The following is a 20,832-nucleotide window of genomic DNA, read 5'->3' as shown; positions in this document are numbered from 1 at the left end:
TGTTGAGAAAGTAGATGGGGGTGGGGGTTTCCAAACGGTCCTTTTGGAGACATAGTGAGGTGTGAGATTTGTCAGGATTGAAAGACATCTTCCAAGTGTTTGACCAACTTGTGATTTTATACAGGTCTGCAAAGAGTGAAGAGGCTGCTACCTGCCGATCGGAGGGATGAGACATGGTACGGCAGAGGGTGCAGTCATCAGCAAAAAGATAAAGAGGATTTTCCAGAGAGTCTGAGAGATCATTGATAAACACCAGAAAAAGCACAGGGCCAAGAACACTGCCTTGAGGAACTCCAGTCTGGATGGGAAGAGGAGATGAGAGAATTCCATTAAGAGGCGCACGTTGACTGTGACAGGAGAGGAGGAAGTCCACAAGCTATGAGTGGAGACTGTCTTGGATACCAGAAAAAGAGAGTTTGGTGAGCAGTGCGGGATGCCAGACCGTGTCAAAAGCTCACAATATGTCGAGGGAGATGGCTTTGATCTCATGTTTGGCATTTAGGACCTCCATCCGTTGTTGGGAAAACTGAAGCAGCATGTCCAGAGTTGAGTGACCTGTTCTAATTCCAGAATGATGGTCATAAATCAAGCCATTGGAGAAGAGGAATGACTTGATCTTGGAAGTGCTGATGGATTACATGACCTTGCTGATTGGAAGCAGGCTGAGTGGCCTGTAGTTGTAGGGACCAGTTTTTGTACCTTTTTTTTTTTACACAGAGCGGTAATCTTTGCTGATTTCCAAGCAAATGGCAGATGACCTTGAGAAAATGAGAGGGTGACTAGAACAGAGAGATGGTGAGCAACAGCAGTAGAGCAGGTTTTTAGAACACAAGGGCTGATGCCGTCTGGACCGGTTGCAGAATGTGAGTTGAAGTTTGACAGCAAGCTCTCCACCTTTTCAGGAGAAAAGAACACAGAGTCAAGGATCAGCTGGGTAAAACTGGGTAAAGTGAGTACAGAGAGCTATGGGTTTGGGACACAAGATTTAGAAGCAAACACAGAGTTTAGGCATTTAGCCCTTTCGTGTGCTGTGTCAGCTGTGCAGCCATTTGAGGGAGGGGATGGAGGGGGAACATGCACCAAAAAGGACATAACTAGATGCCACCAGGATTTGGAGGAGGGAGAAAGTTTGAGGGTTCAGACTTGAGATGAGAAAGATGTTTCCTGGCTCTCCTCAGGGTAAACACACTTGTTCCGAGCTTTGTGGAAGGAACTCAGATTGCCTTCAGTAGGATTTGTCTTCCATGGGGTGGAGGCAAGTTGCTTCAGGGCAACTGCCTCTCCACAAGCTTCAGTGTACCGTGGGTGGGAGGAAGGGCAGGTAGGACACATGAAGACAAGATGGGATAAATCTGTGCATGAGCGAGAGAGAGGAAATTTATTTGAAAAAAATTCCCAGGATGAATTGATGTCAGACAGAGTAGAAATGGGAGACCAGTCTAGAAGTTTGATGGCTGCTTGAAGACCCTGGCAGTCGGCCTGAGTGAAATGCCAGACTCGTCGGCACTGAGGTGGTTCTCTTATAACAGCCAGAGAGATGACTGCTTTAACAAGCATGTGGTCAGATGAACCGATTGGAGCATAAGAACAACAGCAGACATTTTCTGGGAAGTTATGGAGGAGATACAAAATGGTTTTGGAGTTATGGAGGAGACACAAACACACACACATGGACATTTATTGTTATTATAGATATATTACATACGAGCAAAGACAACCCTTCACCTCACCGATGGGTGTGTTAAGGGGGGGGTGGGAGAGAGAGGAGGGGGGTGGGAGAGAGAGGAGGGAGGTGAGGCAGAGAGAGGAAGAGAGGAGGCAGGAGGGAGGGGAAGCTAGGAATGGGGGAAGAGTGAGGAAAGGGGGAGAGGTTGGGAGAGCTATGCCTCACCAAACATTGATAAACACTGTGGGAGGGAGGGGAGAGAGAGAGAGAGAGAGAGAGAGAGAGAGAGAGAGAGAGAGAGAGAGAGAGAGAGAGAGAGAGAGAGAGAGAGAGAGAGAGAGAGAGAGAGAGAGAGAGAGAGAGAGTGAGAGTGAGAGAGAGAGAGAGAGAGAGAAACAGAGAGAGAGAAACAGAGAGAGAGAAACAGAGAGAGAGAATCAGAGAGAGAGAAACAGAGAGAGAGAAACAGAGAGAGAGAGAAACAGAGAGAGAGAGAAACAGAGAGAGAGAAACAGAGAGAGAGAAACAGAGAGAGAGAAACAGAGAGAGAGAAACAGAGAGAGAGAAACAGAGAGAGAGAAACAGAGAGAGAGAAACAGAGAGAGAGAAACAGAGAGAGAGAAACAGAGAGAGAAAGAGACAGAGAGAGAGACAGAGACAAGCCAGTAGGCGACATGAGTGGTCGCTATATAATTGCATACTAGTCATACAGTTTTTGACGGATCGGGCTGAAAATTTTTGACAAAGAGGTTGCTTATAGTGCACATAAAAGCGCGGAAGCCGATTTTTGATTTTCGAAAAGAAAATATTTTTGGGATTTTAAAAAAAAATTTCAAAGTCTCGTTGCTAGGCAACGGTGGCGTCCATAGCAATTGTATACTCAAAAGTATACAACTAGATCCTGGTATGAACCTACCAGTTAAGTTTCATCAAAATTGGTTGACTCCTCTGGCCTCCAGAGCTGTCCATTACATACAAACAAACAGACAGGCCGGTAGGCGGACATGGGTAGTCGACTACCCAATAGAACCTGATGCGATGGGCCTGTTCGATGGGGAATGTCCTGAGGATTAAGCACAAGAAAATTCATGATTCTAGCTTCAAGGGTTAATGCTGCAGATTGTTTTTCGTTAAAATACCCCCACATTTAGAGGTTTTTCAGCCGTTGCTAGGCAATGGAGGGGTCCATAGCAACGGTTCTTTCTCACACAAAACTAGGACATACCATGAACCTACCATACCAGTTTCATGTATATCTGACTCGTAGTCTCTGAGATATAATGAACTTCGTTTTTTATTGTTTTCGACCAGGGTTCATTCAAAGTCTATCTTCTCTGACAGTTTTCATAGGATTCGGCTGGATATTTTTGACAATATGGATGAATGTACCGCCCACAGTCGCTCGTGGCCCGATTTTTGATTTTCGAAGAAATAAATTTTTTATGATTTTTCAAAAATTTCAAAGTCCCGTTGCTAGGCAACGGTGGTGCCCATAGCAACGGTTCTCATTTGCACACAACTAGGTCATGGTATGAACCTACCAACCAAGTTTCATCGAAATCGCCTTTGCATTAACTGAAATCACCATTTTAAATCCTGATAATAAGGGTAGCACAAATCTCAAAAAAAAAATTTTTTTTTGACGAGATCAACTACCCAACAGACAGACAGACAGACAGACAAACATATCGACGGAAATACTGATAATAAGGGTAGATCAAAAGACAGAGACAGAGACAGAGTCTAAAAAAGAAAGAAAACAGAGAAAGGTGAGGGATGGAGATGGGATTAGTAAAGAGAATGATATGTTGTGCTGAATGATGGAAAACACACACACACACACACACACACACACACACACACACACACACACACACACACACACACACACACACACACACACACACACACACACACACACTCATGTCAGAACAGCTGTAGACATGACGACGCAACAGAGTTTATAATGTAATCCGCTGACACATCTGCAAAAACTTTGATATCCCAGTTCCAGAAAATTTATGGGAACATAAACCAAAAGCAATCACTGAAAATATGGAAGTACCTACCGCTCACATATGACCTAATGAACCCATCGAGCGTGAACATCGAAAGCAAAGTGTTGCGACCAGATATCATACTTGGGTACAAAAAAGAGAAGGCATTGCTGATTGAGGTGTTAATAGCAGTGATTTTGGACTTAACGATGCAGAAATCAAGAAAATGACCAAATACTAAGACCTCATGAATGAAATGAGAAGAACCTGGAAGTTGAAGAATGCCAAAGTTGTACCTGTGACAGCTGGACCTACAGGAATGATGACAAAGAACCTCACAGAGATATTAAACATCGGGTCAATAATCCTGGGTGCTCACCTGGTAGTGACTGGGTAAGATAAACAGGTAACCACTGGTAGGCATGGAAGACCCACAAGATATATAACAGAGAAGAAAGTAAATACCTGTGGATTTTTTACCCCGTGGGGGTCTTCTACCCCACGGGGTCTAAGCGCCGCTCGCGTTCTCTCTTTTCTTGTGTACAGTTAATTTGAACGTCTATTTCTCCATTATTCGTGAACAGAATTCGATGAAAATTGACAGGCATCTACTAGAAACATATGTGCAGGCAGTAATTGAGCCCAAAGTGCGATTGTAGCCCTTCGGGCCGAGGAACGGCCCATTTTAGCCCATTTTCTTAAAATTGTTATTTCTTGGTTATTAGTGAACGGAACCGATCGTACAGCGGATAAGCACAATAATTGTGCGTTTTATGAGAAAAGCATGAATTTTCTGACATAATGAATACCATAAGGTTTATTTTCAGATGTGGAGGGAAGTCAGATTTGATCTCTGAGGACCATGAGAGGTCAAATCCAAGATGGTCGCCAGTCCACCGGGTCTAATGTTCAAACGCGTTTAATTTTGGAACTAAACAGTGTTAGGGTTAGGCGTTGTCTTGTCCTCTTCTGTCTTGTTGAGGCTTTGAGGCTGGCGGGTAGGTATACATCCCAGACAAGGTCGATGCGGCTGCTTTTCTCAAGTTGAGCAGAGATGTATGGTGCAAACACTCTTTCTCCATACTCTTGAAATGTTCTTGATGTTCCCGGATTTAGCATTTGAACCACAGCTGCACCATCGAGAATTGTTGCATCAGCCGTCGGCACACTATTCTTTTCGAGCAGATCTGATTCCAGGCAGCGAAGTAGATCTGATTTAACCCCAATCCGAATTTTCCCTCCAGTTGACAGAGCTGGCGGGGCTGCCTGGTTTTCATGGGAGAAGAAATTGTCCATGTCTCCATCTCGTGTTTGACAGGAGATGTACAGCCTCGAAAAGAGACCACAGTCACTCTTAAGTGCTGCGAGCTGTGCCTTCTGTTTTGACTTAATCTTGGCCGGTGGCCGACTGAACAGTGGCAACTTGTTCTTTGGAAGTGTTTGTGTGATAGGTGTTGTTGGTAAAGGCGCTATCACACCTTGACGTTTTAGCCAGCAATGGCAACGTATAAAAATGTATGTAAAACGTTGGCGTACGCTGAAGTTTTGAGGTTTTTTTTTGAAGTTTTGATTGTATTCATAACGTGTTGGTCGTATGCATAATATATTAGTAACGGGCACAGAACGTTTCGTTGTGTTATAGATAACTTATACCAACGAATGCTTAGCCTGTTGTCGGCGTTCACAACCTATGCCCAACGATAGTTTAACTTAGGCATAGCGCGCTGCACGTATCGCCGACGAACTCGTGGCATAGCCTGTTAAAAACCTGCCGCTCGCCAATTTAAATCATAACCGCCTGAAAATTGGAAGTGTCAACATCGCAGTCACACCTTGACGATTTAGCCAGCGTATGCCGACCTATGAAAAATGTGTGTAAAACGCTGGCACACGTCGAATACGGTATAGGTAAGTTGTGTATACGTTAGGAGCACGCTGGAAAACGAGGAAGTACGCTGTCATATTCCGTGGTACGTCTAGTACGTCGTGAAATTTCAAGCATGCTGAAAATTTTACGACGTACTCGATGTATGGCTCACAAGTTCCGCATACGCTGGCATAAGTTCTCTGCACGCTCTGCGATCGTTGACACATGTCGGACACACATTACTTGTAAGTTACTCATAAGTTGAAACATGTCGAGGTAATGTTTAGCATACCCGAAACTTAATTTTTAACCTATGAGTAGCGTGCTTTGAATCTATGAGTAGCTTGCTTTGAACATATGTGTAATGTATCTCAAACGTACATTGTCATATGTAGATGAATTTGATTGATGTCTTCCGGACGACCATAGAACTTACTGAACATGTTTCTAACTTACATCTACCATATAATGGCGTATTGGCAGCGTTTAGGGGAATTGGTATATACAAAGGGGCTTCACAAGAGGAACCTGTCAGTGTTCCAGACTCCATGTTGAGTAGATGTCAATGTCAGTAGTATCAGTAGTAGTAGTAGTAGTAGTAGTAGTAGTAGTAGTAGTAGGTGAGCGTGTCAGTAGTAGTAGTAGTAGTACTAGTAGTATGTCCATGTCAGTAGTAGTAAGTGAGCGTGATGGGGAGGGTGTGGGTGATGATGGATCCTCGTTGCGTCCACGAATAGGAGACTACTTTGCACCATTGTTCGATGTTCTTTTCGGCTAATTTTTTTTTCTCATTCCCACGATGAACTATTTTTTGTTTCAGTTTTAAAAGTATTCAAAACGACTTGGACAAATGCATAATGTACTAGTAATGAACACAGAACGCTTCGATAACTTATACATAAGTTATACCAACGATTGATTAGCGTGTTTTAGGCGTCCACGACCTATGCCCAACGATTGATTAGCGTGTTTTAGGCGTCCACGACCTATGCCCAACGATAGTCTAACGTATACATTGCGTGGCATCATATCGTCGACGATTACGTGAGGTTTTCTATTCATAGGCTGCAACTTCACTTTTAATAAATGGCTGTCACTCGCCTATTGTTTTTGGACGCTGGTGCTCGGCAATTGAAATCGTTTCCATCGAACGAGTTAAATCGCTTCCACTGGACTATTGAAATGATTTATTAATAATGCTTGGTTATCCTTGGACCCACTCTGGCTAGCAGCTCGTCGAACATCGCTGGGGGCATTCACAGGAAGTTGATGAAGGATGCATGGTCCTCATTCCAGAGTTCCACCATGAGCTGGTCATATATGCCGTAATGGCGTCGCCTCCCGATCCATGGTCTCACCCAGTTCCTTCTCCTCCGTTCACGTCTTCTTCTCCCGGCTCTATTGGCACGCAACTGGTGCAGTGTCAACTCGATGAGGTCATGTTGATGTTCAAGGACAGGTAAGGTAGGTATTGTCGTCTCAGCGTTGCCGTATCCTCCATCTCTCGGAATGACATGGACATGTTCTCACCACGAAGTCTAAAAAAAAAGACGGGTTCCTCCTGCGAAGCCCCTTTTTATATACCAATTCCCCTAATCGCTGCCAATACGCCATTATACGGTATCTGTAAGTTAGAAACGCGTTCATTAAGTTCTGTTGTCGTCCTGAAGACGTCAAATACGTCTGCGTCTTTTTCAAGTAACGTGTTGCGAAGTGTAAACAACGTTCGTGTAGCGTGCTTACAAAACGTTACTCATAGGTTAGAAATAAGTTTCGAGTTCGCTAAACATTACCTCGACGTGTTTCGACTTATGAGTAACTTACAAGTAACGTGTGTCGACGTGTGTCAACGATCGCATAACGTGCCTACAACTTTTGGCCAGCGTAGCGGAACGTGTGAGTCATACGCCGGCATATGTCATAAAATTTCAAGCATGGAAAATTTGAGGACAACCCAAAAGTGCAACGTTTAAAGCCAGCGTACTACGACTTATGGCAGTGTTTTTCAGCGTGCTCTTAACGTATACAAAACGTACCCATAACGTATTCGACGTGTGCCAGCGTTTTAGACAAATTTTTCATTAATCGGCATACGCTGGCTAAATCGTCAAGGTGTGACAACGGCTTAAGGGTCAACAAAACATAGAACTCGACAGATAATGCATCTCTACCCAGCTAATCTAACCATGGATATACACAATACATAACTGCGCCACATCCGCCTCAAGCACACCCTCTGAGGGGCTAAATAACTAAATTCGCCACAATGACACCACTCCGTATTCATTTGCAAATTTCAACTGATTACTTATTTTTTGATAAATTTTTACCTTGACCTTGACCTAAATTCATTTCCTTGAATTCTGACATTCTCAAAGGTATCACCAAATGAATGGGCATCCCCAATTTAGTTGGAAATGACACCGTAAATGTTTTTTCTGCACAGTCTGGTTCCAAAATTAAGGACGTTTGAACATTAGACCCGGCTGACTAGCGGCCATCTTGGATTTGACCTCTCACTGTCCCCTCAGAGGTCAAATCTGACTTCCCTCCACATCCGAAAATAAACATTATGGTATGACCTAACTATGCTAGAAATGTCATGCTTTTCTCATAAAATACACAGTTTGTTAAAATATGGGAGCTTATCCGTCCGCTGTACTACGAACCAAATTTGACAGGTATATTCTGGAGACCATTCCCCAGGCAGTAACTGAGCCCAAAGTGCAATTCCAGCCTTTGGGCCAAGAAACGGCCCTTTCGGCCCATTTTCTTTAAATTGTTATTAAAAAAATTAAATTAAATGAGCTGGGCGATGCCCAATGCAAAATTAAGTCGCAAATGATGATATGAAACTCGCCTCACTTTTGTGAGGTGTTGTGGTTTCTTTTTCTGATGCGATGAAAAATCTTACCAAATTTCAAAACTATCTGTCGTCCGTGCTATCGCTCACCTGAGAATTGTATGAATGAACTCCCAAGGGGTATGTTCGCAATTTGAACTTGTTTTTTAATGCCATGAACAAACTTTGGTACATCACAGGTGATAAAGGTGGTGGTCAAGTTTCATCGGAATTGCGTGTGTAGTTTCTGAGAAGAAAGCAAATACATGTTTTGGGGAGCAACCCCCCTCCTCCCATTGACCCTCGTAGACCCCAATTTTTTTAAATGTGAACAAACTTTAGTACATCACAGATGGTGAAGATGGTGGTCAAGTTTTATTGTAATTGCGTGTGTAGTTTCTGAAAAGAAAGCAAAGGCATATTTTTGAGGGCAAACCCCCCTTAGACCCCTGCAGAGCCCGAGTTTTCTAATATTCTGAACAAACTTTGGTACGTCATGGGTGATGAAGGTTGGAGTGAAGTTTCATCATAACTGTGTGTATCATTTCTGAGAAGAAAGCAAATCCCTCTTGGGGTGGGGGGGGGGGGGAGCAACCCCCCATAAACTCCCACTGTAGACCCCTTCAGAGCCATCATGGATGATGAAGGTTGTGGTCAAATTTCATTGACATCGTTTGTGTAGTTTCGCCACTATATAAACGACCTTTGCACCCCACCAGTTGGCTCCAAATCTGATTTGTACATGCTTCAGTCCCCTCAACAGGGGGGAAAGGTGTGGGACCAGGGGAAGGGTTGGAAAAGAGAGATAGGGTGGGGGGGCGAGAGGGGTTGGGGTGGGAGGGAGAGGAGTTGGGGGTGAGAGAGAGAGAGAGAGAGAGAGAGAGAGAGAGAGAGAGAGAGAGAGAGAGAGAGAGAGAGAGAGAGAGAGAGAGAGAGAGAGAGAGAGAGAGAGAGAGAGAGAGAGAGAGAGAGAGAGAGAGAGAGAGAGAGAGAGAGAGAGAGAGAGAGAGAGAGAGAGAGAGAGAGAGAGAGAGAGAGAGAGAGAGAGAGAGAGAGAGAGATCGAAAAGAGGGATGGGGTGGGATAGAGGGGCTAGGGTTGGGAGGGAGAGGGGTGAGAGATTCCGGTAGATGTGATGCCTAGTTTATCATCTATCCGAGAGACAACACGCACAGTGATGAATCACCCGGCGTGTGAAACACCGGAAGGACAATTTCGAGCTGGGTTGGGATTCAAATCCAGGCTACACAGAGTGAGTAAGCGTACCTCTCGGCTTTCCTTCCATGATGCGGCGATTCTTTACTTCAGAACTGAAAAGATTTTTTCTCTCATTGTGATCATGTCGTTTATTTTGCCTTCTACCTCCAGTGTAGAACCATAGTATCGCAATTGAAAGTTGAAGAATGTGCCAAGTGGCTTTACCACACACAATGCATGAAATGTTTGCAGAAACTTTTAAAAGTGAAACTATGCCGAAGTGACGATTCGTATAATGGAAAATATAATTTCACATTTTCAGCGAGGCAGCCCACCGCCTGTTTCACCGCAGAGCAACACGTGGCCAACACAGGCGAGCATCCCTGAACGTTGCTCAAGTCGATCTATATACAGTGTTCAGTGACAGTACGAATATTGTAGAGCGCTGGCTGAAGCACTCCAATGAAACGGTTGATAAGAAACGGCTCCCTTGACTCGCAGCTGACAATCACCGAACCGTCATATTAAACATAAACCTCCAGGAGACGCCTAAAATGACAAATATGTCCGAATTGGACAAATAAACACTTTGTAGGAGTCGGAACTGTTTGTAAGTTCGATTCTGGAGCTTAAATTTTGTAATTCTTCTTAGTTTCAGAGATACTCATGGTGATCGCATGTGAGGAAATTAAATAAAGCAACAAACGCTGACATCTCTGGGCATTTATAATCATTGCAATATACCCAGCGATTCATAGCTATGATGAACAGGCATTCGATAATATGAATGAGGAAAGTGAAAAAAACTTTATCGTTAAGAAATCATTGCGGCCTGTTCCAAGTCAAGGCAAGGAAGGTTGAGCAGGCCAAAAAACATGGCGACTTCAGACCCCAGCGAGGTTACCTAGGATACGCCTTAAGACCAGAGAGTGAGGTGGTCGAGGATCGCCTGATGAAGGATATAATTAAATAAGGCTGTTAATTATCTTGAAAAGGGGTGTTTTAATTAACCCAAACATCCAATTTTCACTCTTGCACTTACTTGGAGTTTTCTTAATATGCATGCAAAGTATCAAGCTGCTAGGTTTTATGCTTTTGGAGTTATGGAGGAAACGCATCGACACACACACACACACACACACACACACACACACACACACACACACACACACACACACACACACACACACTGACATTTATTAGTATCGATTGAAAAATACAATGAAAACTATGATGTATTTCTTGGATTCTAGTATCTTGTTTGGACCACGTTTTGAACACCCCTCATAAACTTTTGATAGCTACATAGACTCCAGGGGAGGTTTTACACCAGCTTGATTTACTCAAGCGTAATCATTGTGTTTGCATTAATAACTGGGCTCTGAACAATCACAATACCGTCCTTTTATATTACTTGCTGGCACAGGATATTATTGTCGGAACATAACGTGTACGTGAGAAAAACAGAGCTGGAGTCGAACCCAAACTTTGACCTGTTTATTATGAAAAAGGAAGACTGAGGGCTCAAGTATGATTTGCTTTTATTCCCCACTCTCGCTCTAAAAACCCAAAGGTTTGCAGGGAGTTTCAGCGGGGAATGTGCTCACGTTCTGACGCAGAATGCCGATTTGCACACCCACCTGTCATCTCTTCAACACCGTTGCACATGATCGGAGGTCCTGAAGTTTCGGGAGTGGAGGCAGAAGGACCGGCCATTCAAACCATCCCTGTAGGAAATTTGGGCGATGGGATTAGTAGTGTGGTGACCGCTACAGTGGCAAGCGGGCCCAGCACAGTGACTGTGTGCATGGATCATGTGCGTGGGCGATGTGATAGACCACGATGCAAGTACTTCCACCCGCCAGCCCACCTACAGGCTCGGGTTCGAGCCGCCCAGCAGCAGGCTGGTCAAGCCGCAGTACAGGCTGCAGCCGCAGTGGTGAGTCTGGCACCAGATGTGAGCGCGCAAGCAAATTATGGTGCGTGATGTGTGTGCAATGTTCAACAAAATAGTTCTCTAAACTTGAGAACCTCAGTGGTCTTTAAATTTTGTCTTCATCAGAAATTTTATTTCATTTTATGAAAAAAAAGATTTGCACCACATGACCATTGTATCATGAAAGTGAGAGGTTCATCTATTACTTGCACTGAGGAAGAGGTGAATCCTCTTTAAAAAATTAATTGGGTGTGGATGTTTGAATATACATATCATGGAGATGTCATTTGTAATCATTATTACTTGCAACACAGCTACTTAAAGTAGTATAATCAGTCAATATTCATTGATTTTATAATTTGTAACTCCTAAACTTTGGAAATCTCATCAACAACTAAATATTTTAACTGACACAGTTACGTTGATTTATGCTGTTACATTGCAGGTATCCCATAAGATAACCCTTATATGTATTATTATTGGCTTGGAATATTTTGAAAAAAAAAAAGATTTAAAACTTAATCAAACACCGTTTTCTTTATTTTAATGATTTTGAAGAAATGTCACAAAACATGTAATAAATCAAATCCAATTATTTTTCGAAAAGTAAATAAATTAAAAAATATTTAAAATGCTCGATTTTTCGATTGGACACCCACAATTTACATGGAGTCACACAAAGTTATTATTCATAAATGTTTGATTCCTGCATCTTGCGTGGTATAAACCATTACACACTGCAACATCGTACTCCTTACAAACATGATGTTCACACTGAATGCAGGCTGCATCACATGAATGTTTTCATTTGTACAGTAATAATTGTGTTGGGTTCACACTGACCGATTTCCTCAACAAAGTCATCGTATAAAAGAATGGATGCAGTGTGACAAACCTGAGGAACCTCAGAGACCCGGTGGTATTGAGAGAAGGCAGGGCAGAGGGCCAGATCAGGTTTTACCATTGCACTACTCCAATTTGATTATACGATCGACATAATCTTTGCTCATTCGCCAGCTTCGCTAGTCCGTATCTTTCCAGCTCTATGAATGATCGAACTTGAGATATATTCTTTGCGAGTTTACGGTATTCAAAATTTAGGTCTCATACTTACATTACTACTCTTCCCAGAACTATAGGTGACCTGAAAATTTTTAAAGACCAAATACCATAAAACAAATTTCAGCTGACAAATCATTTAAAGCTTTAAAAACTTACGATGCCTTTCTATACATAAACTTGGCCAAGACTATAGAAATGAATTTAAAAAGAAAAAAAACATTATTTGAGTAACTCCTCCTCTCACCTGGTAAGGCAAATTAAGTTGACTGAGGCCCTTCTATTAGTGATATGCTCCTCCCCTTCTGATTTTATTATTTTCTTTACAGGAGCAAAGCTCATGAAAGATGAAGGCAGAACTGACAGTGGGATAAAACAAACAAGGGAATGAACGAACGGGATAAAAGTAGAGGGAAGAGCTGAGGAAACACTGAAACTAGCAAGTGAGATGGTGAGGTTTGGAAAGTTTAATGGGGATAATAAAGATCATGGGTCAGAATTGGGCATGGCAAGAGATGGCAATGTGGTGCTTCCTTGAAGTCCTGAGGGAAGAGTGAGACAGAACAGCCTCTGGAAGGTGGTTCCATAGATGGGAGAAGCGAGGAATAACAGTCGTACGGTCAGCCTGGATTTCGGAAGCTCAACCCTACTGCCTCGCTGCTATGGAACCACCTTCAAGGGGGTTACTGGGAAGAACGCATACATCATGGAATATATAGGGAGGGTTTTGAGGATTGAGAGAGCAGAGGGGCAATATTTGAGAAGAGGCAATAAATAACAGAGACCACCGACATGCATGTGATGTGAAAGCAACTGATGTACTCCGGTCTCATCATGAGAGATTGCAATAATTTTGAGAGCTTTAGATTTCACAAAATCCAGGAGAGACCAATGTGATTCTGGGTGCTCACTCATGGCAGAAAAAAATTATACTGAGCTACAGATAAAGGCCTTGTTAACTGTGAGTACCTCCTGATTTTCAAAGGAAATAATTGGATCAATGAGGATGCTCAGTCAGTGGCTGGCCTTGGATGCCAACTTTTTTTTTATGTGGTCGGCCCAGGAAAGATCATAGCCGATGTTGAAGCTGATAAGTTCAAGTGACTGAACCTCTTCCAGTGTGTGGCCAAGGAAATAGGTGGGTTTATTTGACGATCCTTCTGGAGCAATAGGGTAAGACTGTGAGATTTTCCAGGATTGAAGGATGTGTCCCATTTATTAGACCAGTGTCTAATTAATTCCAGAAAAAGAGAGAGAGAAAAAGAGAGAGAAAAAGAGAGAGAAAAAGAGAGAGAGAAAAAGAGAGAGAGAAAAAGAGAGAGAGAAAAAGAGAGAGAGAAAAAGAGAGAGAGAGATATATAGAGAGATATAGATGCAGTTTCTGTCCACCTAGTAAAGGGGTACTGTATAGCACAATGTGGAGTCGTCTGCAAAAAAGGAAGACAGGGTTTTCCAGAACATTGGACAGGTCATTTATATCTATGAAGAAGAACTGTGACCCAAAACACTGCATTGGGGAACTCTGCAGCCTCCACTGGGAGAGGGGAGAGAGTTCCATTGAAAAGGCATACTGACTGTCAGTGGAGGAAGTCAGAAATCCAGGAATGAAAGCAGCCTTCTTTGCCAAAGGCAGAAGGCTGCCTTCATTCTTTGCTGCTGGCAAGCAAAGCAGGATGCCAGACTGTTGAATGCTGGAGATATTTCGAGAGAGATGGTTTTATCCTCTTGATTGATATTTAGAGGCATGAGAGAAGAGCAGAAGCATGTCCAGAGTTCAATGACCAGGATGCAATCCAAACTGATTGTCAGAGATCAGGCTGTTTGAGAACAGGAAAGACTTGGACATCAGAAGTAATGATGGATTACGTGACTATGCTTGTACTTGGAAGCAAGCTCACTGGTGTGTAGTTGGTACTAAAATTTCTTGCACCCTTCTTGTGGACGGGAATGATGTTTTCTGACTTCCAGAGGGGAGGTGGCCAAAGAGGACAGAATCAAAAGGGCAGATTAAAGGGAAGCAAGAACATCAGAGTACGATATGAAAACATGGGCACTGATGCCATCTGGGCCAGTCAAAAAAGCAAGGCTAAGGCTGGACAGAATGTTCTCTACTTTCTCGAGTGAGAAGGAGATAGACTCCAGTAGACATTGGGTACAAATGGGTGAGATGGGGACAGAAGAGTAGGTGTTGGATTCACGAGATTTGGATGCAAAGACAGTTTCAACATTCTGCCTTATATCAGACAGTCTGCAGTATTGCCGTTTGAGGTGAGGGACGGGATGGAGGGGGAGCATACACCAGAGAGAGGCACCTAACAAGGCACCACCATGACTTTGAGGAAGGAGACTGGTTGGAGAGTTGTCTTGAGATTTGCAAGATTAGGTTTTCTGGCATGCCTCGGGATGTGGACACAGTTGTTGTGAGTCTTATGGAATGAACAATAATTACCCTCACTCTTTCAATCATGTTAGCTTTCCAAGCTGAAAAATGAAGCTGTTTGACTGCAACTGCCTCCGCACAGGATTCAGTGCACTACAGTCGAGCTGAGGATGGATAGGATTAGCCACAGGCGGGATGGGATAAACCGATGCATGAAAGAAAAGTAGGCTTTTGTGAAAGTATTCACAGATACAATAAATATCAGGTGTTATGGAGATGGTTGGCCAATCGTTTTGAGAGAGCAGATTGATGTTCCTGCCAGTTGGCCCATGCAAAGAAAATAATATTCTGGCCTCAATCACTGACTGGATTCCTGAGGGTGAACAGTTTTAACTTTGGCAGTGCCAGTTCAGAAATGTTATTTAAATCCTTTACTTGGTCAGAATTGGGTGGGGTCCATCGACATAGCCCATCTTTCAAAGCCATCCCCATGTCTGGGCTTTTTTGGAAGACAACAGAGGTTGGCGAACAGACCACAGAAATAGGCCGGACATATGACCCTGTAACCATCTCAAACAGGTTTTTGACTGGCTTCATCTTTATTCTTTCACTGAACAAATGCAACACTTACAAAAGTCTCCTGTGAATTTTCACAGGATCAAAAGATCATCAACGCCCCATTAAATTACATGACTAATGCATGGGAGATAGTTGTAAGGAATTTCATAGTTTTCTCTCAAAGGGATTCTCATTATCTCAATAAGGCAGACCAGAAGCCTTGAACATTGTCAGTGCTGTCTAAAGTGTAGATGATTATCTTGGGAATAAATGTCCACTGACTACAAGCCATTAATGTTTCTCCCGACTGAAACTCAGGTGATATTAATTCAATAATCTCATTATGCCAATGCAGCATTTTCACAGGTTGTTTTGCCGATGATGTTTTATTTGATACCTGTACTTGTTTCTCCAGCAAGTCTGCTGTCAAGTCACAAATACCTTTCTTATGATAATGTTTGGTGACATGTTCATGTCTCTCCCTGGAACAGATGGCAGTCACCCTCTAACCTGTATACCATTTCATTTTGCCCTCACACCCTTCAAACCATGTTTTCCTTCCTCCCATTCAACACCCGGCACCTCATGGCCTGCCCTGGCTCCCCGTCCCCTCCACTTTGCTCCAGCCTTAAGGCCTACAGCGGGTCTTTGCCCATCTACGTCTATCTATCTCCACCTTCCCCCCATTCCTCCACCTCCTATCTCTCTCTCTCTCTCTCTTTCTCTTTCAACCTGATTGGATTACCTTCAGATGCAACTAATGTTGTGGACTCAAAGTTCGGAGAGGTTCTGTGACTGAAGGGTCAGAACCTCAATGACGGACAGTTCCCAGCTGATGTTCCAGATGACTATTGAATCAGGCGGTCAGTAAGCTGAAGGAATTCTTCAGATCTTTCTCTCTCTCCTTTCATTTCTTCTATTTTTCTGTCTTACCACCGCTCGCCTTTGCTACTAACCTGGCTGCGCGTGTTGCTCATACATTGCTCCCTGATTACTCAAGCTCTCTGCATGCCAAAGATAAGTGGAATAAATGCAATTAGCACAAAAATATCATCCAATGTTTAACATGCTGCCGTCCATACTTCCCCTTTCAAGTCATTGTGTCTGCACAGATTAATCAAAATATCTTTGTCTTTTCCCTAATTGTAAGCTTATTTCACATGAAGGTAAATACATTCTCGCATTTTATATATTCTCTCATTCTTCTTGTTTTTGTCCTGCTGTATCCGATTATTGCATCTCACTACCCTTTCCTCAGTCTAGAATTTTGTTCACCAAATGGCACATCATGAAGTACGTTCCTTTAACGAATATTCTTATCCTTTATTTTTTCCCCATTTGTACCGTTTCTTCACTTATTGATCCGTTTACGCATAATTATTAGCCAGATTTTGTTTGGCAAAATAATACCTAAAGCTGAACAGCTTACCCTCGCATTGAGATTAGTGTAAGCTATAGGTTCCATGAAATCCAAGATGTTTATTGGTTGACTGCAGGGAGCTGAGCAGTATCCAGGAGCATGCATGAACTCGTGTTTGTTGATCTGTTGCTTCAGTGCTTCTTTGATACAAAGCTGACATCGCTTGGAGAGCCAATCATCTTCGCTCAACGCCAACCTCCAAACCCATCACCTCACGGACCTAGTGACACTGTGGACAGACTGAAATAAATAAATAAAGTATTGCTTTCAATGTTATTTGTCAATAATTCTCGTTTAAAAAAAAAAAAAAATCAAAGAAATCTTCATTCCCAATTTTGCCTTTATTTGTTTGTTTGTGCTTCTTTGAAATCCCCAAAAGCCAGTTTTGTTGCCTTGTACATGTAAACGGTTGGCCTGGACGCATGTTCAGCAATCCTCAAGTTAAAATGTTTTATGGTGTTCTTGAAGGTGACTTAATGAACATTTTAGTACTCATTAGATAAATAATATTTGAGCAATATGAACAGATTTATACTGGTGCTTGTTGACGTTAGGCCCAATAGTGACGAAGACACAAGGTGACGCTGATACCACGTGACAGAACCATTGCATCCTGATCCCTGATGCTCCCAATGCCTCGCAGCCATGCTACAAGCTGATTGGTCTGCGCAACATTATTTTATTTTTTTGATTGGTTTGAGTCACGCGTGTTGGTTTTTACTGTCAGACCCACAATGCACTGCCTTTGTGCTTCCTCCTTGTGTTCCTGCGCTTGCTCCTTATTGGCCCATTGCTGTCATGTGCTCACCCCTCCCTGGTCAAACACAAGACCCAGTCAGCTGTGAAGTCCCTGAAACGACCATTTGAAGCAACGCTTGACATGGTATTTGATCCTTTTTAAAATTTTCATCTTTTTATGTCTTTTTGATATTTTCACATTTGAGTTCATATTTATGAATTTCTATTTTTATGCAATGTGAACTGCAATAGGCAATTAGAGGGCATTGTGTTTTATTGGCTCAGTATTTACACCACTTGGTTTCATTTTAAAAAGCCACTACTTTATTGTCATTGCCACTGGTTTGCTTTCTTTCTCTTGACCATCACATCGTGATTGGCTGCATCCTGCTTTGGCAATAGTTGGTTTAAAAATTTTTTTTTTAACTCCCGTACACTATTTGCAGTGAAGTTTAAACTTGTGATAGTACATTTAGTCGTATGGTACATATGGGCAATTCCGATGATTGTTGTCTCAGCTGCAGACAGTCATACTTAATCACAGGCTTACAAAGTGTTGGCGGTATCAACACAAATGAAGGATTTGAATCCCATGAAGGATGGTCTATTTCCTTAGATTATGCAAAAAATGTATCTCAAAACAAATATGTATTCACTCGCTATTTCAACGTTATGTTTAACAATGGAAATTGACCATTGTTCCCTGATTACTTTTTAAATGACTTTTTTTTAATGAATGATCAAAACATTACTTCAAATGCATTGCAATTACCCATGTCGTACCATATTAATCTTTTAAACCATAACCTTGTGATGCCTATTGCAGCATTTGGGGCCATCTATTTATAATGGTCACACGGTAAGGGTGGGGTAGGTGGTGTATGTGGGGATAGTTGGTCTGATGTATATTAGGGGAAGAGAGAAGGAGATCAAACTTTCCATATTTTCGTACTTAATAAATAGATGGCCCGAATGCTACTTGATGAAGATGATTTGTGTAGTAAATGCACATAATGGTAAGATTTGTAAAAAAGATAATTTTCAATCACTCCTGTCTCTGGGCTCTGTTATGCATCATTAATAATAATAATAATAATAATAATAATTTTTTTATTATCATTATTATAACTTCCCTTCCTCAATTTCCTCATGTCGATTTGACTTTCCAAGGGCTTACCTACCACGATGCTAGCACCACTCGCGAAGCGCGTGGCACTAGAAAAGGCGGCCATGTTACCCTACCAAGCTTGGTTGCCTTCGGCACCTCTTCCACAGATTTCTCCTGCAATCATGCCTCAAGGTAACTCAAACCTCACCATCTCCATCTAATCATCAGCTACGTACAACAGAAGAGCACAAAAAAAAAAACCTCAATATTCTGAAGGCCAGTTAAATGTGTACACCCTTTATCACCATAATATGTGAGCAAGGACTTCCACAAGACTGCTTTACTTGTTAAGATGACATTTTAAAACAGTTTTCGATTTCTTGATGGTTTTTTTTCCAAGTGCTTATTTTGTTGTATGGTAACGCCTTGTACCTGTGAACGCTGCTCACACAAAAGTCCCATTTGTGTACATTTATTGCATGATGGTACATGGAGTCCAACTGACCTGCGCTTTCTTTGTACCCAACAGTGTTCTATATGGCACCAGCGGCTAGTTTTGGTAAGCATGTACCTTTCTTTCACACCATAATGCCTTAACACTCCACTTGACTCCTCAACACTCCTCCAAAAACTGCTTTTATTTAATTTAGTTGTCGAGGCGATTGTGAAATGGTGAAAGGCGATATAATTTGCGGGGGGGGGGGGTGAGGGGGTAGGGGGGTTGGCAGCGCAGATGGAAACTAAATGAAGAAAGGGAGGAATAGAAGTGAGAGGGGGTTTTAATTATTATTATTTTTTTTACTCAAGGAGTGGCTCATATGTAAAGAAACGTTTTTTTCTGTCTTTCCTCGACCGCTTCAGCAACTGCACCAGACGGCATCAGCACACGTGTGCTAAAGACCTGCTCTGCTGCTCTTGCACATCTTCTCTCTGCTCTGTTCACCCTATAACTTTCCCTAGGTCACCTTCCATTTGCTTGGAAGTCAACTAACATCACTGTATTACACAAATATGGTACAACAACAGATCCCTTTAACTGCAGACCCATGAGCTTACTTCCAATCACCAGCAAGGTTATGGAACCCATCATCGCAGTTGACATCAAATTCTTCCTTTTTTCCAACGTCCTAATCTCAGACCGTCGTTTTGGATTCACACCCGGCAATTCTACCCTCGACATGCCTTTTCTGCTCTCACAACATTGGATGGAAGCCCTCAATGTCAGACATGATATCAGGGCCATCTCTCTCGACATATCTTGAGCTTTCGATACTGTCTGTTATCCCACCTTGCTCTCCAAACTCTCTACCTATGGCATCCAAGGCCAAATCCACTCATGGATCACTGACTTCCTCTACTCTCATAGTCAACATGTGATTTTCAATGGAATCCTTTAATCTCCTGTCCCTGTCAAGGCTGGAGTTCCCCAAGGCAGTATTTGGTCCCAGTCGTATTCCTAATCTTCATCAACAATGTTTATGACTTGAAAATCCCCTTTATCTCTGTGCTGATGACTCAATCCTCTGATGTAACCAGAGGTGACGTCAGTCAATTTGGGGCCCAGTGCAAAATGCAATAATGGCCCAGTGGGTCCCCGTGAGCCCTGTCAATCTGTCATCACACTAAAATACGTAACTTGCAGTGTGTCTGATGACCGTGTATTCGGTCATTACCAATGCAATCTCAACCAATTAAACCTTCCAAGCAGACTACGGGTCATATGGCAAAGGTTGTTGCGACTTCATTTTCCCAATTCACCATTCCCCTTCCGAAGGTGGGGTGACACAAGTTATCTTGGTAAATGTGTACCGTGTAGCACTGCTCCCAGTGGTGGTGGGAGAGGGTATTACGAGTGACACTTCAGATCCCTCATTTGTATCATGAGGAAGAGGACTCTGTTATTTTCATACTCGCTCAGCATATGTTGCTTTCGACTCAACTGCAAAAAATCCGCAGGAATTCCAATGTTTTATTGCCCTTTTCTGCATCGGAAAGGTGTACACACAGCAGCTTGAGTGTCATTCCACCTTATCATGGCATTTTTACAGGGCACTTCAAGTGACA

General features: G+C 42.7%; 1 protein-coding gene across 2 annotated transcripts in view; it reads left to right on the top strand.

Moving 5' to 3' along the window:
- LOC147017879 (muscleblind-like protein 2a) overlaps positions 1–20,832 on the top strand; it is an 86,232-nt gene that overhangs the window by 56,129 nt on the left and 9,271 nt on the right. For both annotated transcript variants that reach the window (XM_085896954.1, XM_085896955.1), the window contains 4 exons: positions 11,143–11,508; positions 17,752–17,805; positions 18,831–18,960; positions 19,298–19,327. In XM_085896954.1, coding sequence (XP_085753080.1) covers positions 11,143–11,508; positions 17,752–17,805; positions 18,831–18,960; positions 19,298–19,327 — 580 coding nt within the window. The remainder of the gene's footprint in view (positions 1–11,142; positions 11,509–17,751; positions 17,806–18,830; positions 18,961–19,297; positions 19,328–20,832) is intronic.

Source organism: Eptatretus burgeri, chromosome 10 (genome assembly GCF_056783735.1).
Source record: "Eptatretus burgeri isolate ZD-2024b chromosome 10, Ebu_testis_v1, whole genome shotgun sequence".
In the NCBI taxonomy this organism is placed as follows: Eukaryota; Metazoa; Chordata; class Myxini; order Myxiniformes; family Myxinidae; genus Eptatretus; species Eptatretus burgeri.
The sequence above is the reverse complement of the archived record's forward strand: the minus strand, read 5'-3'. Positions and strand labels throughout refer to the sequence as shown.